The 25,985-nt window shown below is 37.7% G+C and overlaps 2 protein-coding genes across 5 annotated transcripts in view; one reads left to right on the top strand and one right to left on the bottom strand.

Moving 5' to 3' along the window:
- mmrn2a (multimerin 2a) overlaps positions 1 to 9,035 on the top strand; it is a 30,047-nt gene extending 21,012 nt beyond the window's left edge. The window contains exons 7-8 of one of the 2 annotated variants that reach the window (XM_052150525.1): positions 1,267 to 2,779; positions 5,859 to 9,035. In XM_052150525.1, coding sequence (XP_052006485.1) covers positions 1,267 to 2,779; positions 5,859 to 6,259 — 1,914 coding nt within the window. In that variant the 3' untranslated portion in view covers positions 6,260 to 9,035. The remainder of the gene's footprint in view (positions 1 to 1,266; positions 2,780 to 5,858) is intronic. The other variant, XM_052150524.1, reaches the window with a different exon arrangement.
- A 177-nt stretch (positions 9,036 to 9,212) lies between these two features.
- Positions 9,213 to 25,985, bottom strand: part of bmpr1aa (bone morphogenetic protein receptor, type IAa) — a 43,795-nt gene continuing 27,022 nt past the window's right edge. For 2 of the 3 annotated variants that reach the window (XM_052150582.1, XM_052150584.1), the window contains 10 exons: positions 18,824 to 18,989; positions 13,745 to 13,847; positions 13,545 to 13,641; positions 13,357 to 13,447; positions 12,918 to 13,056; positions 12,635 to 12,827; positions 12,025 to 12,322; positions 10,381 to 10,556; positions 10,005 to 10,135; positions 9,213 to 9,885 (listed from right to left, as the gene is read on the bottom strand). In XM_052150582.1, the coding sequence (XP_052006542.1) occupies positions 9,760 to 9,885; positions 10,005 to 10,135; positions 10,381 to 10,556; positions 12,025 to 12,322; positions 12,635 to 12,827; positions 12,918 to 13,056; positions 13,357 to 13,447; positions 13,545 to 13,641; positions 13,745 to 13,847; positions 18,824 to 18,989 (1,520 nt within the window). In that variant the 3' untranslated portion in view covers positions 9,213 to 9,759. The remainder of the gene's footprint in view (positions 9,886 to 10,004; positions 10,136 to 10,380; positions 10,557 to 12,024; positions 12,323 to 12,634; positions 12,828 to 12,917; positions 13,057 to 13,356; positions 13,448 to 13,544; positions 13,642 to 13,744; positions 13,848 to 18,823; positions 18,990 to 25,985) is intronic. The other variant, XM_052150583.1, reaches the window with a different exon arrangement.

A 25,985-nucleotide genomic window follows, 5' to 3' on the forward strand; every position in this document is an offset into this window, starting at 1 on the left:
CAGACTTAAAACACTTAACAAGTTTAAAACACTTTCACGATTTAAAACACGGGAGACCTACGTCAGACAAAAAACATTGCTTTGGCTTATTGTTTTAAAATGAATGGAGCTGCAGTTCGTCTGGCTCCCTACACTATAATTAGTTTCAGTTACTTTAAAAACAACCTTTTTTATGTAATTCTGCCCCCACAGTGTGTCAGGTTGATTATTTTGATCTTGTTTGTTTTGTAAAGATTTATTTATTTATTAATAAAACCGATGACCCCACGAAGCCCCTCATGACTGTGTTACAAGTTTTTAACAATATCAGATATTTTGAAATTTAAATGAAAAGGCACATTTTGTTAAAGTCAAAGGGAGTAGCCATAAGAAAACTTCTTGATATTCATAACTCCAAAAAAAAATGTTTGTTTGTTTTTAAATCTGTATGAAAACCTTTTTTTAAATGAATTATTATGTTGTGTATATTATTCTATGTGTAAGGAAAGTTTTTTACCACCTTGCACCTAATGGTTACATCACTTGACATTTTTAAAATCATTAAAAATATTTGTAATATTTTTTGTAGAAAATGCTAAGAAAAAATAATAAATATAAATGTATGAAATAAACCAACATGGACAAAAATATTAAATATTTATGAACATCTGAACTTGACACATGCTTTCAACTACCCTCATCTGAGCACTTTATTAGGAACGCCTGTACACCTACTTATTAATTTGATTGTTTAATGTACCAATCATGTGGCAGCAGTGCAGTGCATAAAATCACGCAGATACAGGTCAGGAGCTTCAGTTAGTGTTCACTTCAACCATCAGAATGGGGAAAAATGTGATCTGGTGATCTCCTGGGATTTTCACGCACAACAGTCTCTAGTCTAGATTTTACTCAGAATGGTGCCAAAAACAAAAAACATCCAGTGAGTGGCAGTTCTTGTTGATGAGTGAGGCCAACAGAAAATGGCCAGACTGGTTCGAGCTGACAGAAAGGTGACGGTAACTCAGATAACCACTCTGTACAATTGTAGTGAGCAGACTAGCATCTCAGAATGAACAACACATTGAACTTTGAGGCGAATGTGCTACAACAGCAGAAGACCACGTCGGGACCATAGTGTTCTTAATAAAGTGCTCAGTGAGTCTATATTTAAAAAACTAATTTTCATTGTTATCACCTTGGACTATCATATTTTTCATTGACCTACATTCAAACCAATTTTGTTGTTCTAAATTAGGCTTAAATGAATGTTGGTTTCTTATTTAGGTGAATCACCACTCTCTGAACACATCAATGTCTGAAGTAAAGCAGGAGCAAGAGAGGATGGATGAGGAACTCCAAAGAATCTGGCCTGAAAAGAGAACTACTCCGACACAAAGTCAGCCTCACGAGAGCATGGCTGTCTGGGAGGCCATCACCCGTCTGGACAACAAAGTCATCAACAACACAGTGAGACTCAGTACTCTGACTGAAGGCCAAGAACAAGTGACTGACAACATCAAGGACCTCCAGAGTAGATGGAGGGATCTGGAAGAGAAAATAGTCCAGACTGGCCGCAACAGCCAGGTTCAGTTTATGGAGACCGGTTTGGAAGTGGAGGCAGCCAAAGTAGAAGTGCTTAACCGTATTAATGAGCTTAAAAGCAACATCAGTGACCTCCAGGGAAACCTGCAGGATATGGAGACAGATGTTGACTATCTTTATACACAGTATTACAAGAATATAAGTTCAGCAGGTGGGAACTGTGACTGTGTGGCTCTCGGAACATCTGTGGCAGAGTTGGAACAGACTGTAGCTAATGTGATAGCGAATGAAAACAGGTTAGTCAGGGAGGGTGAGGCAGAAGAGATGTGGGACAATCGGGACAATGGTGCTTGGATTTCATCTGTGGAAGATCTAAAACAAGGGCTAAACAATGTGAAGACATCCCTGGCCTTTGAACAAGAAAAGAGCAGACTGTTGCAGCAAAATTTGACCCAGCTCCAAGCCTCTATCCTGGGCAGCCAGCAGGACATGGAAACACTCCAGGAACAGGACAGGGCCAAGGTTGACAAGATCCAGCACCTAGCTAGCATTTTCAACACTTTGCTGCAGGATGTCATTCGTCACTCAGATGTACTGGAGATTTTGCTTGGGGAAGAGGTGCTGGAATTCATGGAGTGGTCTCACGAGGATCAGAGACATTACTCTATACCAGCATTGAAGAAAAGCATCAGGGATGTGCAAGAGAAGATGCCTGACAGCCTTAGCTTGGCCTCAATGTTGAACTCAGCTACTCCTCAGGTGACAGCAGCAGATGAGCCATCGGTGCTTGCAGACTGGGACTCGGTGGGCATCAAAAGGAGACGTGGGGATCAGAGATTTGACCTGTCTGAGGAACTGCCGGAATATTCAGACAATGACTTCTGGACTTTAGAGAAAAAAGTAGAAGAGCTTGGAACTCAGATCCGACGGCTTGAGGAACATCGCTGTCTTTCTTGCATGAACTCCACTAAAACCGCTGCTGGTGGCTTGGACGTCAAACTGGAGACCGAGGTCTCTACTTTGCGTAAAAACCTTGAGGCACATCTTGTTGTTTTTAACAACATTTTCAGTAACACAGAAGGACTTGCTGACACTAAGGCTTCTGTAGACTTAGATAAATTGTCAGCTTTGATGAAGAGAAAGGAAGCAAAGCAACAAAAAAAGAAACAGAAGAATAGACCAACTAAAAGAGTGGTCCAGCAAGTAAAACAAGATCGTTTCCGCAGGAGGAGGGATGCTTCACTGGAGTCAGCAGGTAAGAACAGTTTAATTAAAGTATTTAATAACAACATTTAGTGGAAGTAATCAGACCCTAAACTAATAATCTGATTTTACTGAAGAAAAAAAACATGTATTTTGTTCTGTAATGTTTTTTAAACCACTGAAAAACAATTTTAATCTTTGTATTTTTTACTGTTTGCATAATTATTAAGTCTAATATTCAGTTGTTAAGTAGGTTTATGTTTATGTAGTTACACAGCAATTATCACAATGACAATACAATCAGTCTTTTGAATGATTTTGAATCTAATCTATCACATTTGCAGGATAGGATTATGATAAAATAAAAATCATCATTTTAAAATAATAATAAAAACATTTGCAATTTATTTTTAAAATATTAATTTGCTCAATCAACAAAATAAACATTTCTGTATCAGTACTGAGTAAATCATATATATATATATATATATATATATATATATATATATATATATATATATATATTTTTTACAAAGCATTAATTTTAAAGGGATAGTTAACCCAAAAATAAAAATTCTCTATCATTTACTCACCCTCATGCCATCCCAGATGTGTGTGACTTTCTTTCTTCCACTGAACACAAAGATTTTTAGAAGAATATTTTAGCTCTGGTGGAACTTACAATGCAAGTGAATGGTGACCAGAAATAAAGCACAAAAATAAAAACAACATAAAAACATCTAATCCATGAAACTCCATTGGTTAAATCCATATCTTCTATTTTACACAGTTTAGTCTATTTATATTTATCCAACATATCATACCTCTTCTGCCATTACATTCCCTTGCTTCTGAATATAACAGATTGTATTTGTATATTGTACATATAGAAACACACAAGATATTATATATATATATATATATATATATATATATATATATATATATATATATATAATAAAAACCCCAATTCCAAAAAAGTTGGGACAGTATGAAAAATGCTAATACAAATAAAAATGAGTGATTTGTATATTATATTCTCTTGAAATAACTACAACTACACATACGATGTTTGAACCTGTGAATTTCATTGTTGTTTATAAATGTACAGTCATTTCAAATCAGATGATTGCAACATGCTCCAAACAAGTTGGGACAGTTGAGTGTTTTCCATTGTGAAACATCACCATTTGTTCTAATAATACTTATTAAGCATGTGGGCACTGAAGACATAAGTTTGTTAAGTTTAGAAAGTGAATTTCATTATGTAGGTCTTTAGCTGCACAATTGTACGGGGTCTTCATTGCCGTATGGTGTGTTTCATAATGCACCACACATTCTCAAATGGAGACAGGTCAGGACTGCAGGCAGGCCAATCTAGCACCCGCACTCTCTGCTTACACAGCCATGCACTTGTAATCTGGGCAGTATGTGGTTTGAAGTTGACCTGCTGGAAAATGCAGGGACATCTCTGGAAAAGACGGTGCTGGATGGCAGTGTATGTTGCTCCAAAATTGTACATGTATGTCTACAATCATGGTGTTCTCACAGATGTGTGAGTTACCCATGCCATGGGCACTGACACACCACTGGCCCATACAGACACTGGCTTTTGGACCTGATGCTATTAACAGCTTGGACGGCCCTTTTCCTCTTTTGGCCCGGAAAACACAATGGCTGTTTTTTTTTTTTCAAAAACCTTTTGAAATGTGGACTCTTTAGACCAAAATACACAGTTCCACTGTTCTACTTTCCATCTAAGATGAGATTTATCCCAGAGAAGTGCAGCGCTTCTGGACAGTGTTGATGTAGGACTTCTGCTTTGCATTGTTAAGTCTTAACTTGTATCTGTGGATACAGCAGCGAATGGCGTTGACTAACAAAGGTTTAATAAAGTAATCCAAAGCCCATGTTCATGATATCCATTACAGATCAATGCTGTTTTTTTAAAACAGTTATGTCTGAGGGATCAGAGATCATGAAGTGATCATTCAGAAATGGTTTTCGTCTTGTCCTTTAGACACTGAGATATTACCATATTCCTTAAATCTTTTAATTATATTGTGCACTGTAGAGGGTGAAATGCCCAAAATCCTTCCAATTTGTCTTTGGGGAACATTGTTCTCAAAGTGCTGGATTATTTGCTGAAGCATCTGTTGGCAAATTGACAAGTCTTGAACGATCCTTGCTTTTGAAGGACTATGCTGTTTTTAGAGGCTCCTAATACAGTATGAAGTATGACACAATAGCCTCACGCATTTAACATCTGTTTCACATCGCCTTTTATTTCAACTTGTCAAATTGTTATTAGTCTTAAATTGCCTGTCTCAACTTTTTTGGAGCATGTTGCATTCATCTGATTTGAAATGACTGTACATTTCCAAAAACATGAAATTCATATAATGTTTAGTTGTAGTGCTTTCAATATAGCAAAGGGTGAATATTATTTACAAATCACTCCTTTTTGTTTTTATTAGTATTTTTCATAATTGGGGTTTTATATATATATATATATATATAGAGAGAGAGAGAGAGAGAGAGAGAGAGAGAGAGAGTCCTATTGTGTATTTCTATATATACTTTATTTTCTATTCTCTTTATGTTTTTATTATTATGGATGTCTTGGTGCTGTTTTTGTATTTTTGTACACTGGAAGCTGCTGTAGCCAAGACAAATTCTTTGTATGTGTGCAAGCATGCTTGGCAATAAAGCTGATTCTGATTCAGAATCGATGTGAGCGGAGCGGGTGAGAAACAAATGAATATTGAATTTATTTTTAATACTTACTTTTTTTACAATAAATCTCCACTTTCACTTTCTTTCACATTTTGGTCTGGTCGCCGTTTACTTGCATTGTAAGGCCAAACAGAGCAGAGAAACTCTTCTAAAAGTCTTTGTTTGTGTTGAAGAAAGAATGTTATGCACATCTGGGATTACATGAGTAAAAAGATTAGAGAATTTTCATTTTTAGGTGAACTATCCATTTAAAGGTTTTATTGGTTTGAAAAGAGCACCCCCAGTGAACAGCATCATTAACTGCACTCTCATGGCCACTTTTTCCCCTCCAGTCAGCATTTTTATTTTGATTAGACTTTGTCATTTGTCAACCATTGTCATTTGATTCCAAACAGTGCTTCGTCAACTTCCAGACAGTCCATTCATGTTCCTGGCCAGCAGTGCAGATGGTGTTGATGTATCTGGTGCAGTCATTTTCCAGAACGTGATCCTAAATCATGGACAAACATACTTTCCCAAGACGGGCATATTTCGTGCCCCAACTTCTGGTGTGTACCTCTTTGTGGTGACACTGGACTTTGGACCAGGCCCTTCTCTGGTCCAGTTAAAGAGAGGTGGAGATGTAGCTGCCTCCTTGCGGCAGACCCAGAGGAAGTTTGGTGCACCTGCTACACGTGTCAGCATTCTGCAGCTGGATCAAGGAGAGGAACTCCAACTAGAATTGGTGCAGGGAACGTTAGAGCGCAACCCACAAGATAACACGTTTGCTGGTCTTCTAATGCTCCAGACCACCTGAGTGTGAGATACACTTGAAGAATGCAAAATGGCTGTGTTGAAGAGAGCGACAAATCCTGCTTTATTGCACTACACTCCACTTAAAATTTCTCTTTCAGGATCCCAGAGACTAAAGTAGCAGCTTATGTTGTTAGTAATGGTGACACGATATTATGAGACTGCACTGTTTACGTGGTGGCCCTGTTTGGTGGACATGGATGTCAGCATGAAAAGAGGAGTCTGGAATAGATGTGATTAATATATACACTACCGGTCAAAACATTTGAAACATTTGACTGAAATGTTTCACATGATCTTAAAAATCTATCAGAAGACATATGCTTAAATGTTTGAAATTAGTTTTGTAGACCAAAATATAATTGTGCCGCCATATTAATTTATTTAATTATAAAACTAACATTTATATGTATATATATAAATAAATAAATAAAAAAAATTTTTTTTTAAATTGATGACTTCGACCAAATAATAAAGAAAAGCAGCCATGAAGTGCCCAACATAGATGGGAACTCTTTCAATACTGTTTAAAAAGCATCCCAGGGTGATGACTCAAGAAGATGGTTGAGAAAATGTCAAGAGTACATGTCAACAGGGAGACTACATTGAAGATGCCATGTATAACACAGTTTTAATTTATTTTGGATTTTGTTTAGTCACAACATAATTCCCATAGTTCCATTGATGTTATTCCACAGTTTTGATGACTTTACTATTATTTTAAAATGTGAAAGAAAAAAAAAAGATTGAGTGTTTCAAAACTTTTGACTGGTAGTATGTATAAATATATAATGATTACATTGTATAATATTTGTCAGAGTATGAGGCCAACTCATAAGGTACCCTTTCAACATGGGGCTGTAGAAAACAAAAACAAGTTGTCCCAAATTGCCCACTAGGGGTTTTGTTTAATATATTACACAGATGGCTGTGTGCTACTATGGTAAATCACATTTAAAAATCTACACTCATATATATATACACACAGTATGGTAAAATTCATGCTCCAACACACTAGAAAAAAAAAAAAAAAAAAAAAAAATGGAGAAAAGAAATTAATTTAACAAGTGTCACTTCCCAACAAATAAACTTCATAACTAAAAGGTGCATTCTCAGTTGAGCACGGTAAAGAACATGGGTTAGATGCAAAATCTATTTGACAAAATTGCTGCACTGACAACGAGGATATTCTTCCAAAAAGGAAACTGACTTCAAAAACATTGGAATTGTGAAAATTAGACGAGTCCTCTTTTTTTTAAAGAAATCAGTTGCTAATGTTTGAATACCTCTTTTCAGACACAGAAGTGCATTTGATGTAAATAATCTGCTTCATGGATTCAAATACTAGATGGCTTATATGGCAGGAGTTTTCAGTGTATTTACATAGAAAGTATATATAGTTTTTGCTTTACCCCTATTGTACTGTTCACTGAAGTTAACGTCACCATGCTGAGATTGACTATTTCCCTTGTCTTAGAACTATTATTTTCTAATGATCTTTATTCAGAACTTTTCTAAAATAGTTATGTTGTTTTGTAAACATGACAGTAACCTTGGCATTCTGTGTAAATCAAGGCATACTGTGCAAAGTAGTATATATCATAGCACCTTAGTCTGGCACTGATATTATCATAGCATTTTTCAGCCACACTTCCAATTAGGGTTAACTAATGTGAATTGTTTTTTGTTTTGTTACTGTTTGAAATCACATTGGTCTTTTCAATGGCACTGAGAATAAATGGAGTATGCTAGGACACAACCTTGCATTTTGTGAATAATAAAACTAAATCCATATGGGAGTTTTGTAACAACTTATGTAACATTTTATAACAATAATGTGTATTTTGGATCGTACCAGTTACAGCAGCCCCAACTGAAATATTAAGCACTGATGATTAATAGATGTTATTTACGGTCATACCTTTCGCCTTATGGCACCTCGCAAACAATTACGCATTTGAAATACATAATTAAGAATATTGGCAAGCACATATGATCGGCATTTCACCACATGGTTAATAGTTGCTGTGGTTCATTTCATAATTCATAGTGGAAGCATCTACAGCAATATAGTGAACTCAGGAATGCATCACACCAATCCACTTATACCTATGAAAACAACCAACTCTCCCACCCTCACAAATCCAAAATTGAGTTTGACAACTTTGAAGGGGTGTTCACTCTTATAGTGATTAAATTGCCTGAGGTGGCCAAGCCACTGTACAGATGGTTGCAGGCAGACGTTCCTACTCAACTGCTGTATCTAACGGGATCAACTAGTGGACCACATTAGCCATTCCTTTTGGTTGTTGCCACAATGTGCCATTGCGTATTTGTGTAAAGTTAAATTCGGATCAACTTTGTTGCATCACCAGTGGTGTCGATCATGCTAAATCTCAAAGAAAACCGTTGTCGCTGGAAATCACAGTATGAACACCCTTAAAAGGACAGTTCACCTAAAATGAAAATTCTCTCATCATTTACTCATCCTCATGCCATTTCAGATGTCTATGACTTTCTTCTGCTGATTACAATGATTTTTCGTAGAAAGATCAGCTCTGTAGGTGCTAACAATGCAAATGAATGGTGACCAGAATTTTGATCCTCCAAAATGCACAAAGGTAGCATAAAAGTAATCCACAAAAAGTAAACCTCCAGTGGTTAAATCCATGTCTTCAGAAGCGATATGATAAGTCTGGGTTAGAAACAGATAAATATTTATGTCCATAAATATTTACAGTGATGCGTTAGTCATACACATCTGGGATGGCATTAGAGTGGGTAAATTATGAGAGAATTTTCATTTTGGGTGAACTATTCCTTTAACAGTTGGTTCATAAAAAAATAAAATAAAAATAATTTATCAAAATCACTTTAAAAAAAAAAAAGAAAAAAAAGGCTCATCTCAAAAGCATGCATTTTTCTTTACCTTATTTACAGGTAAAGGAGGTGGGCGGGTGTGTGTGTTATAGAATATTTATATGCCACACACATCAGGTAGCTAGATGCACATACAATCATCTAAGAAGTCTACAACTTGTACCAAGCTGGACAAGATTATATTGATAGTATATTATTTTGCTGTTCTTTGTTTATCTATTACTATAATATATTTACAAGTCATACTTTAAATCACAGTATGTTTTACACAGATTTCATGAGAATTAAACAGTATTTTATCCAAATGGCAGGAGGTTTAACCCAGAATCCAAAAAAAATTAAATGCACAACTGTAAATCCTCCAGAAAAATCCCACTCTACCATGTTTGTTTGTTTGTTGCAATAATTATCCAAATTTTCAACAATATAGCTTTCACAGAAAGCAGCGAAGGCACCAGGTCTGTGATCCACAACAGCTCGAGCAGGAGAGAAAAATATTTTACAGCTGATAGATGTCACCAACACCAACTCTCATCCTTCTCAGTGAAGTGGACAATGATGTCAAAGATTAAATAAAACCACTCAGTTGTGTTCTTGCAAACATGCGGAGGTAAAAAAGACGGCTCAGATTTTAATGTCTTGAGATTCTACCATTTTTGCTAAAGTCTTTTTGACTCGTAGGATGGTCAAACGTGATGCTGGATTGTGGGCCCAGCATTCTGACATCAGTTTCAACATGGCCCTCAGACACTGGGGAGAAAAGGTTTATCAGATCTAAATGCAATCCAACAAACATATCTTTATAAACTGAAGATTGTACGCAAAGCATATTGCCATCTGTTTGCCAGATATTGCATGTCGTCACTCACCTCATCACTGTTCCATCTGTTAGATACAGTTGGCCGCAGTCCTTTGACACACACTACCTCTAGCATATCCTCGTAGGACGGGTCTGATGGAACCATCTCATAATATGGTAGCTGATACTCCTCAACAATACCTGAAAAATGTGAATAACTGCTTAGTTTTAAAAATTGTTAGCGGTGCACCCAGTAATTTTTTACACTGGCAGATATGTGGACTTACACTGACAACTAGTGGCATGGATGCAGCATCACACAAAAACAAGATTTCAGCTACCAATGCAATTATCGAAATGCACTATTTGTAGCCAATCAGGGTTCATTTACTACAATGAAAGTGTGTGTGTGTTTGTGTAAGTAAAAATTCATATTTAATGAATACCTCCAGTTACACAGCGTCTGGCCATTTCCCATATAACCAGCCCATAGCTGTAGATATCAGCCATGATGTAGGCCTGGAAGTGGTTTTTATTCAGAGTCTCGTCCAGGACTTCTGGAGCCATATAGCGTCTGGTCCCCATACGTGTACTCAGTGGGAGGTCCACTTCATTTGTGTCACTGAAACAATAACAACATAACAAACTCAGCAAAAAAGAAACATCCTCTCACTTTCAACTGCTTTTATTTTCAGCAAACGTAACGTGTACATATTTGTATGAACATTACAAAATTCAACAACTAAAACATTTAAGGGGGGGTGGCCACCAGCTGCATTAAGTACTGCAGTGCATCATCTCCTCATGGACTGCACCAGATTTGCCAGTTCTTGCTGTGAGATGTTACCCCATTCTTCCACCAAGGCACTTGCTAGTTCTCGGACATTTCTGGAGGGAATGGCACTAGCCCTCACCCTCCGATACAACAGGTCCCAGATGTGCTCAGTGGGATTGAGATCCGGGCTCTTTGCTGGCCATAGCAGAACACTGTGCGTGATTTCCTGCAAGACAGCAATGTCAGAGCGAGCAGTATGGCTGGTGGCATTGTCATACTAGAGGGTCATGTCAGGATGAGCCTGCAGGAAGGGTACCACATGAGGGAGGAGGATGTCTTCCCTGTAACGCACAGCAGTGAGATTGCCAGCAATGACAACAAGCTCAGTCCAATGATGCTGTGACACTCTGCCCCAGACCATGATGAACCCTACACCTCCAAATTGATCCTGCTCCAGAGCACAGGCCTCGATGTAACACAGGCCTCTGGTGGGACAAAACAGTGACTCGTCAGTGAAGTGCACTTTTTGTCAGTCCTGTCTGCTCCAGCAAAGGTGGGTTTGTGCCCATAGGCGACATTGTTGCCGGTGATGTCTGGTACGGACCTGCCTTACAACAGGTCTGCAAGCCCTCAGGCTATTGCGGACAGTCTGAGCACTGATGGAGGGATTGTGCACTCCTGGTGTAACTCGGGCAGTTGTTGTTGCCATCCTGTACCTGTCCCGCAGGTGTAATATTCGGATGTACCGATCCTGTGCAGGTGTTTTTACACGTGGTCTGCCACTGTGAGGACGATCAGCTGTCCTTTCTGTCTCCCTGTAGTGCTATCTTATGTGACTCACAGTACAGACATTGCAATTTATTGCCCTGGCCACATCTGCAGTCCTCATGCCTCCAAACAGCATGCCTAAGGCACATTCACGTAGATGAGCAGGGACACTGGGCATCTTTCTTTTGGTGTTTTTCAGAGTCAGTAGAAAGGTCTCTTTAGTGCCTAAGTTTTTATAATTGTGACCTTAATTGCCTATCATTTGTAAGCTGTTAGTGTCTTGACGACCGTTCCACAGGTGCTTGTTCATTAATTGTTTATGGTTCATTGAACAAGCATGGAAAACCTTGTTTAAACCTTTACAATAAAGATCTGTAAAGTTATTTGGATTTGTACAAAATTATCTTTAAAATACAGCGTCCTGAAAAAGGGACGTTCTTTTTGTTACTTCCTCAAAATGATCAAACAAATGAAAAAGATCCAACACACTTGAGCTCAGCAACTTGTAGGATTAAATCTAAGGTATTTTGAAATTAACATGACGCACCTGTTGAACTTGACTGCAAGCCCCAGGTCAGCGATGCAGCAGGTTCCATTTTTCTTTACAAGGATGTTCTTGCTCTTCAGGTCTCTATGAGCTATAGCAGGTTTTCCTTGTGTGCCATAGATCTCTGTGTGCAGGTGACACAGGCCACAGGCAGCAGAGTAGGCCAGTCTAAGCAGGGTCTGTGTATCCAGAGTGATGAACCTCAAATAGTCATACAGAGAGCCGTTTTCATGGTAGTCTGTGATCAGGTAGAGCTGTGTAGAGGCTCCTGTACCATTTATGTCAGCAGCAATGAAACCTTCAAAATAAAAAATTGGAGACATAAAAAAAAAGCAACCATGCAAATGTGTAATTAATACACAATACTAAGCAAAAGTGAGTTGATCTTTTGTAAACTTATAAGATCTATTCATTGAATAAACCACAGTATACAGTACAAGGCTGAATGTGGACACCTGGACATCACACCCATGTGAAAATCAATAGGCCCTAATAGGGAGCTGGCCCACATTATTATTATGATTATACTTAATTTTTGAAACTAACATACCCTGAGATTAAACTGCAGTTTCAGAACTAAACAGCAGTATTATACTTTAGTAAAGCATACCTAGTATGTTCTCGTGTCTCATAAGTACAGTTTGGTAGATCTCGGTTTCTCGAAACCAGCTGGCCTCCTCTCGAGTAAAGAAAACTTTCACTGCTACCTTCTCCCCCCTCCACCGACCCAACCACACCTCTCCATATCGTCCTTTACCAATAAGACGCACAGTCTGGATCTGCTTTGCAATGGTGCGCTGAACCTGCAAGATATGAAAGTGAACCATGTTAAATGAGAGCAGTGAAGGGATTGAAACTTTAAGAACATTTAGCCTGCAATTCTCATTTCTCACCAGCAGAGGGAGCCCGGAGCCACTGCCAGAGGCTTGAGACTGGTTGATAAGATCTTTTAGAGATTCTCCAGCTGGGATAAAGGCCTCATCCTGCTCCAGGTCTCTGTGGTAGCGCTGCCTCTCTGCCTGCCACTTATACCTGAGGACAGGATACATTCATGCAACAACAAAAAAACAAACAAACCATGGTTATGGTAACTAAGCGCACCTTAGAGGACACACAATTAACTTTTCCTCATGAGTGTATCCACGCTAACATATCTGCATAGAATCTTGCCTCTGCCTGCATTAACAGTGACAGAAGTGTTTATCTTTAGACCACAACAATAGGTGATGATGTTGGTGGTATGCATTTTCAAAGGTTACAGTTCACTGATTTGGAAAAATGCAGCTATTAGCTTCAGTGTGTTTTCCTGATTCAGCACGGTGATGATCTCACCTGTAATAACAGATGACTGTGACACAGATGAGGGTGCAGCCGCACACAGTTACTGAAATAAGGGAGGCCAGCCAGTGAGGGTCTAGTGGTTCTGCAAAAGACAGACAAATCGAATTAATACCTGTTATTCTCCAGAACCTCCAAATTTCATGCTTTACAACTCTCAGGCTGAAAATGCTGAAGCTCACCCAAGTCTCGAGGTGGTAAATCTGGCTTTAGGTCTCGATTACAAAAGTCAAACTGGCAGCATTCGATAGTTCGACGTGACTGTGCAAACTGTGAATCCTGTAAAACATCAGTTTATGTCTCAGCAAGTGAGTAAAACTTACAAAGTCTGATATTTAGGGATATTAGAAGTGAAAGAGGTTTATGATACAAGTTTTCATACCTTGCACTGAAAGTGAGAGCCCTCATATTTCATGCAGCCTGAGCTTAGGATCACATCTCCATTTTCATCTTCTTCAATGATGGCGAAGCACTGCCCATTTGTCCTGTTAGGTTTCAAAGACAAGCCATCAACTTCAAAACCCTTGAATACATATACACAAAGTATATTTACAAAAAACAAAAGACGTACATGGTAGGGCTGAAAAATGAATCGAACTAAAATCTAAATTAGAGATGCACCGATCGACCGGCCAGGGACCGGAATTAGCCGATTTTCCGCATGCTCGGCCCGGACCGGTGATCGGCCGGTCAGCCTAATGTCTTTCCGATTCCAAGCCTGCCCGTTTTGTTGCCAGCGGTGCAGGCAATAACGTCACAGCTGCATGTAAACATGTCATTGGCGTGGAAGATCTTCACTGTGAGTGAAGAATACATAAGTAGTAGTAGAATGTTTTATTTAATGCCATGTCAGCGATCAAAGCTATTTTCATGGCAAGAATTCAATTACAAAAAACAAATATCATATAAATACAATAAAAACAAAACAAATATAAATAGCAAGTCATATTATACAATATTTCTTTTAAGATTAATATATGATAAGAAATCCAAAACCTTTTCAGGCACAATCTCATTAAATAAGTCCTTTAACGAGGTAACTTCATAAAAGAGCATTCTACTTGTGTTAAGACCAGGACAATCTAGTAAAATATGTTTGACAGATAAGGGAATATTACAGAACACACATAGGGTTGGGTCTTCACCTTTAAGCAAAAGGCATGGGTCAGATTTATGTGACCTATACGGCATCTGGTGTAGACCACTTGATCAAATCTTGTTTTAAAATTGATAAAAAGTCTGTTTGAAATTTCCGGATGAATTACATACAACTTATTGTTCTTGCACATATTCCACTCTTCTTGCCACTTATTTAAAATATATTGGTTAATAATCGGTCTGATATCTGAGGGAGGGATTTGACATTCATTAACTTCCTGATTAAGAGCTTCCTTAGCAGCTGCATCAGCTTGTTCATTTCCTGCAAGACCAACATGTCCTGGAACCCAGCAAAAGATAATGCTGAAAAACTGATTTAGTAGATAATCCACTTTGGTTAAGATGCAGTCCACTAAAGGATGGTCAATTTTTAAAGTGTCCATTGCTTGAAGGCAGGATTTAGAGTCAGTAAAAATTATAAAAAATTTTTGCAGAGAATTTTCAATGTGCTCCAAAGCTAAAAGTAAAGCACGAGCCTCAGCAGAGAAAATTGAGCACTGTTTTGGAATACTGAATTCCATAGCGTTGATTTCCAGTCACCATTGCTGCCGTTACACTGTTTTTCATCTTCGAGCCATCTGTGAATATAGGTACATGGGAGGGGAATTGGTTTCTTATTTCCAAATATTGCTGTCTATATACATTTGGATGGGTCACTCCTTTCTTCTGATGAGTCAAATCCAAATTGATATTAGGCTTCTTTAGTTTCCAGGGAGATATAGAATTGAATTGTATTTGGGTTAGAATGTTCAAATTTATATTCAAGTTCTCCAAATGAATTTTAATACGAATGAAGAATACATAAAGTTGGAAATGTGTAATAATTGTAAGGCCAAAGTAAACTGTGGGGGAACCACCACAATAACTTTCGGATCAACAAACCTAATCAGACATTTATAACACCATCACCCAGCTGAAAATGGCCATTTTAAAAAAGAAGCTAAAAAGTGAAAGCAGCTAAAGCTAGCCAGAGCTCAGAGCCAGTCACAATTTAGCAGCCTCACCTATCATTCCTTGGTATGAGCAGCGAAAAGACCAAAGCAATTACGAGGAAAAATATGGAATTCATGGCCCTGGATGACCAGCTGTTCTCCATATTTGAGGACAGAGGCCTCAGAAATTTGATAAATTTCCTCGATACAGGAAGGGGTGGTTATTTTCCACCATCGCGTTGCCCGAGTTGTTTAATCTCGTGTCATGTCACCCACGCAGCCTGTTATCTGTCAACATTTGGGTACACAAATCCGGGAGAGAGGAAGGGGGGGTGCTGGATGGCAGAGGCAGGCTAAATACATACAAATTGTGCCGTTGTGATTTAATGTGATTTTTCCCACCGTGTCCGATATTAAAATCAGTGCGACACATTGCAAAAGGCGTGGGCATTGTCGATATGGCTTCGGGATATGAAATTAAATTCTTCCATCCAGCTGTTGTTAAATGTACATGTATATTTTTTTTTTTCACCGGCGCACCAGCTGATTCTTCTCCTCCCATCTACCAGTGATGCTTGATTTAACATCCCGCGTCTACTGCCTGCGCAGATATCAACAGCGCAAATGGGTTGTAGGTTGCCAGATTGAGGTCATAAATGATTTGTAATGTGTATGATGTGTCGATTGTGTGAGTAGGATGCGTTTCATTCAAGATCTGGGAACTGGACCACCTTGGAATAATATATTGATGTGATTATTCATATAACGTGGTTTGGGCCATACAAATTACGAGAGTTTTTTTGAGAGAAATAACAAAACGGGAGACTCCAGGGAAAAACGGGAGTGTTGACAGATATGGTTACAAGCAGTTCCCGAAGCAGTGCTCAGTTTTACAACTGATATTTGGACATCTAACGTAAGTTGAGCGTATTGGACACTTCAGTTTTTCAGATCTTTGGAATTGTTTTGTTAGATGAGTAATAAAGAGAAAAAAATAGTTATATAAAGTTATATAATAGTTATATAAAGCAACTCATTTGCAGTTAATTGTTATTTCTACCTCTTTCCAGTCACAGAGCACTTTATTTTGAGAGTTGTTTAAGTGAGAGAAGATCCTGTAACTTAGTGCAGTTTGGGGGAGATTGTAATGTTTAATATATTTTATTATGAAAATAAAATTTAGCATTGAAGAAAGGTAGATTTTGTTTGTATATGTGGTCAATAATAGTTCTTAGAAAGAAAATCGTAAAAAAATCGTAATAGGCAGGTCACACTTGCAAAAAAAAATCGGAAATCGAAATCGGCCAAGAAAATTGCAATCGGTGCATCTCTAGTCTAAATCATATTTCTGAACATGATGCTGGCTATGCTGCACTTATTTGTGCAGCTGTTTTGTGTGTAGTGCTTTCATAAATACACATAAACAGGGTCAGTGTATTACACATGCATTTTCAGAGCAGTTCTGTGCTCAAACACAAATTCTACAGTATCTATCTGGTGTCCTGAGTGACAGATGTGCTCGGAGTTCGGTGTGGTGTGCTATGCACTGAGTGCATTATATTTATAGCACTCCAGATTTAATTTAATTTCAATATTTAATTTTAATTTAAAATCTGTTTGGCCACTACAATTTACAATACAAATCTGAAATAATCGCATGACACTGGGTTTTTGTGTGTACAGAAAAAGACATGAGCATTTCACTGCATCCAAAGGCTGTTTTCGTCTCAACTACAAACAGTTCCTGCAGTTTTCTGCCAAAATAAAGGCTTGAGGGTTTCACCCTTCAAGCTTGGATGGTGTTTTTAAAAGACTTCCTTTTTTTTTTGTTCCCAATCATGCAAACTGTATCAACTGTAATTTTGTGTTGACAAGACAAAACACTCAAAAGTTATAGCATTACAAAAATAATTTATCCTAGTGTCCAAAAATGTCTCCATGTGTCCAAAAGCCAAACAAATAAAACATTATAAATTTACATAAGAACTATTTACACATGCAAACACAACAATGACTTAAGGTTTGCATAGCATGCTGAATTTTTTTTGTAATGAGATTTCACATGATGAGTTTCATTTGACTTGATATCGAATCTGTGTCAATTACTTGGCGCCATCTCCTGGTGGCCATATGTAACGTGCTTTGTGTGGATAATCTAATGATCTATTCATCTGATTACCTTTTGTGAGCCAGTTTGAAAGATAATCACCTCCTCTAAGTAATGGTATGTGATATTTTATGTTCCGTTTATATTTCTTTAAGTTATAAGCAACACCAACATAATTGTCAAAGACATATATGTGGCTATTACGTGCTAGGGCTGCAACTAACGATTATTGTGATAATCGATTAATCTAATGATTATTAGAACTATTATTTGACTATTCGGTGATTATTGCAACGATTAATCATTAGCTCTTAACCGATTATTCAGCTTGTGCCCTGACTTAAAAGGTTGTATTAAACATGCTTACTAACAATAAGGAGAAAAAAAATTATCTTTTAAAAATACCTCTAAATGCCATTCACTGAATTAAAGGGGAAAGAAATAAGTTTATTCAGTAAAGAAATTCACCGTAAAAAAAGAAAACTATTGTTATCAAGAGTCGATAAGAAATGCACAGTGACATATATTATAATTCAATAAGTCGCGAGGCATCACGTTATAATCTAGCTTTAGCAAGTGTGAGCTCGAGTTGACGAGTGTCCCCGCGACAGAGTGTGCCTCAGCCAGGAGCAGTTTCAATCTCTCCCCTTAGATCGGGTCACTCGCGCAACTCATAGAAGAGGCACCTGTAGAGGCACAGCTGTTTGGAAAGTTTAGAGAGCATGTGGACTGTGAGCTGTGTAATTCTTCCTCTCCCGAGTCAGTGCTGCTCTCGCATGTCATCATTAGAGAGTTTAATGTGATCTCATGTTACATTAAATAACATCAAAAAACTATTCGACAATGAAAATGTTTAAAAGGTCGACTTAATTGCTTCAGCCCTATATTACGTACTATATTTTTGTCAGAGTAAAACAAAGAGGCTGGTTGTATTCTACTCAGAGCTTTCCAACAACATATGGAACATGGCTATTTGATGAGTTTGATGTTTTTACTGATTGCAATATGTACAGTGCAATTGTTTTTATTTTTTATAAATTATCAAAACAGAACAGTTCTGATTTGTCTGCAAATTTCAAACCACTTGTTCAGTTTTGGTCATAATTAATTGTTGTTAAATGGAATCACTTACAGTTGTTTTTATTTATTTTTTTATTAATGTTTACCATTTTGCAGTTCAAATCGCAATATTTTTCTAAATAACTCCAATCAGATTTTTTTTGTCCAAATCATTAAGCCCTAGTACATGGTCTCTGACACTTACTTGCAAGTGTTATTCTTGGCATCATCAGGGCAGTGTCCTGAGCAGTGGCAGCTGAGGAAGCGGGCAGCATCTTCTGGTGCAACAGTAGAGTCGTCCCCAGGCCTTCTGGAGTCTGAGCCAGGCCTCACTCCAGTGCCCTGTAGCATGTGGTCTGGATTCTGACCTGCTATAAATGACAAGACACCAACTATTAATATCATGCTGTGCTTTCTTTTTTTGTTAAGATAAATTGCACAGAGATACAAAATCACCAGCAGGTGTTAAACCACATCTGTGGTTAGAAACTCATACCTATGATGAGAATGAGTCCCCATAAAAATCACTTAGTAAGAAAATAAGACAATAATGTGCTAAAAATGTATCTCCTAAATGAATTATATAATTTCCTATCCTTCACCATCCCGCATGTCAAAGTTAGTCCTGTGAGCTTAATAGGTGATCCACACCTATTAAAAAAAAGCCAAAGCCCTCAAATCCAGTCCAACCCAAGTATCATGTACCCCCCTGCACAACATGAGCACCATTCCCATTTCTGTTTGAAACCCAGTAGACATCTTTTTACCTTTACTTGCATTTCAGTTAAAATAATGGCTCCTCTGAGACGTGTCACCACTAATCTCACTGTGTGTATATATTGCTGTAGATGCTCGAGCATGACTAACCCAGACTTTCCAGTCTAGACTTGTTGGTAAAACCGCTCACAAAGCAGCAGTTTGTGAGATTGGGCAGCAAGGCGACATGGCACTCTCTTTATCAGCTACATTCCATCATCAGATTCCATTACCAGTCTGTCGTATTCTTACAATCAGACTGGTCTCTACTCCTGGACTAATTCTATTAGGATTCAGTGATTAAATAGAGAGCTGGGCAAGATAAAGAAGCTTCTGTAGCTCTACAATTCACTTAATTCAACGAATGGGCGACTATATACACATACATACACGGAGGATGCGATAAATCCGAGATCCTCATCCAGGGGAATGTAAGCAGGTTCCAGACAGTACACAAAAACAATTGGGTTTTGTTATGTATAATTGAAATTATAAACAAAGTGTATGACTTCAAAAATAAACTGGGAAAAGGCCAGGGCAAAATATATATTTTCTGACTAATTGCAAATTTGAACAATCTCGATATCATTCTTAAAATCCCAAAAGGTATCTTTTAATATGCGAAGTTAAGCTGCATGTTGAGAGTAAAAGTTTGGCTTGACTTGTTCCGCTTAATTTGTGTCCAAAAACGAGATCCGCGCAAATCTATTTGTCATTGATGATGCTTCTTTTAATATTCTTTCTGTTCTGTACAGTCAGTTGCTGATCAAAAACAACAACAAAAGGAACATTTCAATATAAGCAAGCAAGCAAGCAAGCTGTGTCACTCCACGTTCATTAAAATTCACTCAACCGTAACAAAAAGCAGAACTGTTGCCATTCTTAGAGAAAGTACCGTTTTAGCACTTGTTCTACACTTCAGTGTAAATACTTGTATGGAGTGGTGGTGGCGTTGTGGGCTAAAGCACATAACTGGTTAACAGAAGATTGCTGGTTCAATCCCACAGCCACCACCATTGTGTCCTTGAGCAAGGCACTTAACTCCAGGCTGCTCCAGGGGGATTGTCCTTGTAATAAGTGCACTGTAAGTCACTTTAGATAAAAGTGTCTGCCAAAAGCATAAATGTAAATGTACTTGTAAATAGTTCAAATCATTAGTATACTTGTAACTGAACACATGCAAGGGTGCAGAGAGTATTTTTAAAAAGTTTAATAGCATAAGTTGTATTTAAATGCATTAACATGTTTACATTTAGCATACAACTTTATCGCTGCTGGCACATCAGCACTTCACAGAAGACGCTAGAAAAGTCCCACCACTTACTGAAACAGAAAGAATGATTTGTTAGTAAATATGCCATCTCGACTGAAACTAAGGTTCTGATTGGTTGCTCAGCCAAGTGAGACTATCTATCTTGCCCATGCCTCAAGTTCAGCTTGTTTGCATCTTTTGTGTTAGCTGTGCATGAGCACCTGCTTTCCTGAGCAGTGAAACTGCCCACTGTTCTTAAGAAAGATCCTACAGGTACTGCAGTCTTGACCAGCATCTTCCACAAATTTTAGTTCTTCCCAACTGTGGCTATATGATGTTAAAATCCAGTTTTTGACACTTAGGTCAAGTGAGGGACTCAAACACCGATATTAAAAAGGTGCAAACAATCATTGATGCTTAAAAGGCAACATACTATATTAAGAACTAAGGGGATGTAAACTTATGTACAGGGCTGATTTGTATTAGGTCTGAACGAAATCACTGATTTATAAACAATTGACTCCTGAGCCGGGGCTTTTAATGAACCGTTACCGAATTTACGTTTACTGAACTGTTAATCATAACTTTTCATTCATGTCTCGAAATGAAGATACTGTTACCATGGCATGTGAACTTAGCATGTTATGAAATTAGGTTTGCAAGACTTAAACTGGTAGAATTACTGACTGATTGTTCTTATAATAACAGACCATGTTAAATTCACACATTCAGAGTTTTATTCAATATGAAATTGCCACAAAAACAGCATTGTTTTGTTTAGCCTGTAGTCAAGTATGATGGAATGGATGGATAAAGTGTTTTGCCATTTAAGTAACCTACACTAAAAGGCAAACAACAATCATTTGTAGTTTATGCAACAACAAAACAAGAACAAAATTTGTTATGTAATGACTCAATGGATTAATCTTGCGCATTTGAATGGATGGTACGGAGACACGGTGGTGGTCTCTTAACAGATCGATCTTTACTGTGGAGGCTAAGAGCCAATACGTGACAACAGGATACATCAGTAAACCAGTCGATTGCCACACAAACAAGGGTACTGGGGGAAACACCCTGAGAAAATATGAGCTGATTGAGGCAGGGTAGTTAAATGGCCAGATAAAACTTAGTTCGCTTGTGAAACTGCGAGACCCTGCCTTGAAACGATCCATCTATTAAAGCAATTCTAGACCACAAACTAAATGACGCACTCAGCCTCTCAAGTGCTCTCATTCAGGGTGCGGACAGACTCCATATCTTACTTACTAAGTGGATCAAACACAGTGTCTCATATTACTTTTTCTAAACTAAACAAAATCAACTCTTAAAGTGAATTACACAGTCTAGACTAAATCTCATTCAACTGCTCGCAGGGGATTTAAATTAGGTCATTTCAGTCACTGAACTACTCAAAGCAAATGTAAAAGGTTGTGGGACCTTGAGCCCTTGTAAATGGAGACAGTAGCCATTGATGATGACCGTTCGCAAGAACATTTTGCTTAAGAAGGCTGGACCAGGATGAAATGTGCAAAGCACCAAATAGGAACCCAGGGGGTCCATCTCCCTCACTCTTTATTCCTCTTGTTTATTCTCTTCATTCAGGGCCAGTGCTTCAGTAATGTGTGCATTGGAGGAAAATTATCTTTGAATTCTTTTGTAAGAGCTCAATTGCTCAACTGCAGTCACAGAAAATGCATACTGCATTTTTACCATATTGGCACCTTGAAACAATGATGCTCTTCAAAATAGATACAAAGCAGTCATACTGACTGTCCAAAGGATATCTTTGCCTGTTATTGACTGTGGGTGATAACTGAAGCCCATTAGAGCCTCCACATTCACATGTGTGCCTAATTCTGCCACCAGTTACAGTGGAGACTGAGGTCTGGCAGAGCAGCCTCCTATAATAAACCACTCTTGCACACACATGCATGCACAAGAAAATATTTTACAGAAAATTCTTTAAAATGTTAGGTACAAACAGCCTCACTCCCTATTAATTTTCATTGTATGCAAAAAAAGCATGTTACCTCTTGTGTTCCACAAAAGAAAGTCATACAGGTTTGGAATGACAGAAGTGCAAGTAAATGAAGACATAATTATTAATTTTGGGGTGAAGTAACCCTATAAGCACTTGTAATGCTCAATCCTCATACATGACACTTGAAATGGTAGTCGGCAAGAACTTTCCTCCCTTGGAAGCAATGAGGGCTTATGTCAGGTAAAATAGAATAAAGTCAAGATATTGGAGAAAACAGAAGTGATGGTATTTTTGGTTTAAATTTTCATGCATTTTAATAAAAATTGTTTACCTAAACTCCACTTGTTGGGAAGCGTGGGAAACGACAGTCTGCATTTGAAACACACTTTCTTCTGCCCTAGGATGAGTGCTTACCTCATTCACTATTAAATCCAGGTACAAGTCTACAATTGCTTGGGGGGAAAAACAAGCAATTTAAAACTGTGGAGGGGACTGATGGCTTTCAGTCGCCAATGTCACCTCTATTTTTCTGTAAGATTAAGTTTCAGATGTGCAGACACCTGCCTGAAATTACATTTCATGGCTGCTCTAATGAGCAAGGTAAAAAAGGTGTACTATAGAGCCATTTAACTAGCTGTTACACAACTCGAACACTGGGGAAAAACAACAGTGCATTAAGAAGTCAAATGTCCTCGCTTTCATGCCTCATCTCTGGTTTCAACCATCTCCTACTTTTCTGCAGCATCTGTACAAAAATACATTAGACTGATGTTTGATATAATATGAACTCTAAAGGAAAACTGAGCTGTTCGAAAATCTGACTACTATGCATGTAACAATACTTCCACTCTTTCCCTAAACCAACATATTTGCCCAAATCAATTTAAATATAGCACTGAAATGCCTTTACTACAGAGAGCATTAACCCACAGTGGCATAAAGTTAAGTCTTGTAAGTGATGGGCCTACTTCATCCAAAAATGATAATATCATAATTTACTCACCCCCCCTTTGTTCTCAAAAGAAAAAAGAAAACCCCAAAAAACAGGCAAATAAACGCACACAAGTTTTCAGTTTCAATGAAAACTTTTATCGGTTAGTCCAAAAAAAGTAGAGAAAAATTAGGGCTGGGAAATTTAACATTAATTTCTGTGATTAAAAGTTGACTGTCAAACTCACATAAAAAAAAAACTGCACACAATTAATGCAGTATCCGCTTTTTTTTTTTACTTCTTGAAACTTCACTAATGTATTTCCCAACTTTCTGTTGCTAAAATTGCCATATACACATTTCCAAAAGGTACAAGCTTGACTCAACTGCACATCCTAACACAGAAACTGATTGTGTGGAGTAGTGCACGCTTATTCATTACGTGCAACGCATGTCTTTGGTTTAATAAACACGGGAGCAGATTTACTGTAAGGAGAATGGAGCCTTGACCAGCAAGAGGTGAGCCAGGTGTGGGAGAGATACGGACAAGCTGCTGTATCTCTTCACATTGCCCAAAAACACTCACTGTCATCTGAACCAGTTCAAAAGCGAAACCGCACGGAAGAAACCCAGTACGTGCACAAGACTGAACGTCAGCCAAAGACAATAACAGTTTTGAGATTTAAAACGTCAGCAAATTAAACTTTAGCATTCAATAGTTTTATATCTGTATGTTTAGTGTCTATTAATGCATTGGCAATGTACATTTAAGTTTATCTTGCCAATAAAGCTTGACTTAAATTTAATCTTACCATTAAATCCTTTAACTAAAAAAGTAGAAACTAGAAAATAACAAAATATTTGCCCAAATTTCATGGCATGTACAGTCAGGTCCATAAATATTGGGACATCAACACAATTCTAATCTTTTTGGCTCTATACACCACCACAATGGATTTGAAATGAAATGAACAAGATGTGCTTTAACTTGATTTTCTATTGATATAAACCATTTTAAGATACAATCACAACAGCAGGTACAATCTATATCTTTGTCAGACCACCAACATATAAACAACCAATAACAAAATTTAGGCAACTCACCTATGATGCCTCATAGTTGTACACTGAGCCATAACTTCCTCGACAAAAACGGTGTTGTTTCATTGTCAAATGTCCAAATGATCAAATCAAGTAAAATGTTTAGTCCAAATCACATTATTACATCAATAAATATCCACAGACTCTTGTTGCATCATTTCAAAGCACCTGGCAGCTGTGCCTAATCTTTCACATATTACCGTAATAACTTCAGTTCAGATGTAAACATTTCCTATATCCGTATCAAAATGGAAGCAAGCACTCTGACCTTTCGATTGACACCTCATTTGACCCAATAGGAGCTTCCATGTCCTGTCCACAGCCTTCAATACCCAACCACCATCTGTGTCGAGTGTAAGGGCATACCCACTTTCCTTTGTTTACTGATCAAACCAATTACATTGAAGAGTGGAAATGACTGACGATCGTGATAGCCAATGAAATTCTGAAAACAGTGATATGCGGCTTTAGTGGAACGATTAGAGTACGGCTCTGTTATTCCTGTGCGTAAAGTTTCCTCGAAGTTTACCCACTGCTGTAGGCCTCAGCAAATGCATGCAGAGCTGCTTTGGAACTGTTTACACATTTGGCGATTTAAATATGGTGAAACGGATGCTAAAAACAGGATTTTCACCCCAGGATGCTGATATAAGAAGGCATTCATTGTCAAAATTCTGAGTTTGGAGATGAAATTTCTGAAAACAATACAGATGATTCAGAGGCAGATGGAGAGATGAGACATGGCTCTGGACAAGTAAGTGTTTTCTTGTGTTTATAACATATATTACTGTATATTCCGGATAAATAAGCTTTAGTTTGAATAATGAATACACATTTTGTAATTACCCTTTGTCGTGTGTTTCCTCAGTGAGTGTTTGAACCGCTTGTGCGTGTTTTTAGTTCATTGTTTGTTTCAGATCTATTGACATGCTATATAGATGTTTTGTATATTTACTGTAAATATATATATATATATATATATATATATATATATAGTAAATAAATCAATAAATATAAGTTGAAAATAAGAATATATGTTTGAGAGTCTACTTGTTACAATGCGGGAGGTGGGGGAGGTGTAGGGCCATCTATTTGTTACAATGCTGAATTGATGGGGGAGGTGTAGGCCCATCTCTTTGTTCCATAGTACATTGGCAAAGTATACAGTATTTACAGTAAATATACATACAATAATACATTTTTACACACTCTAAAAAGAAAAATATACATATATATATATATATATATATATATATATAGAATACAGAAAAGATGGAAAAGTTGTGTCTAGCTTTGTAAATTACATTTATTTATTCTCCCCACTCAGCAAGCGCCACATAAAGT

The sequence above is a fragment of the Xyrauchen texanus genome, chromosome 20 (assembly GCF_025860055.1).
Source record: "Xyrauchen texanus isolate HMW12.3.18 chromosome 20, RBS_HiC_50CHRs, whole genome shotgun sequence".
NCBI classification, from domain to species: Eukaryota; Metazoa; Chordata; class Actinopteri; order Cypriniformes; family Catostomidae; genus Xyrauchen; species Xyrauchen texanus.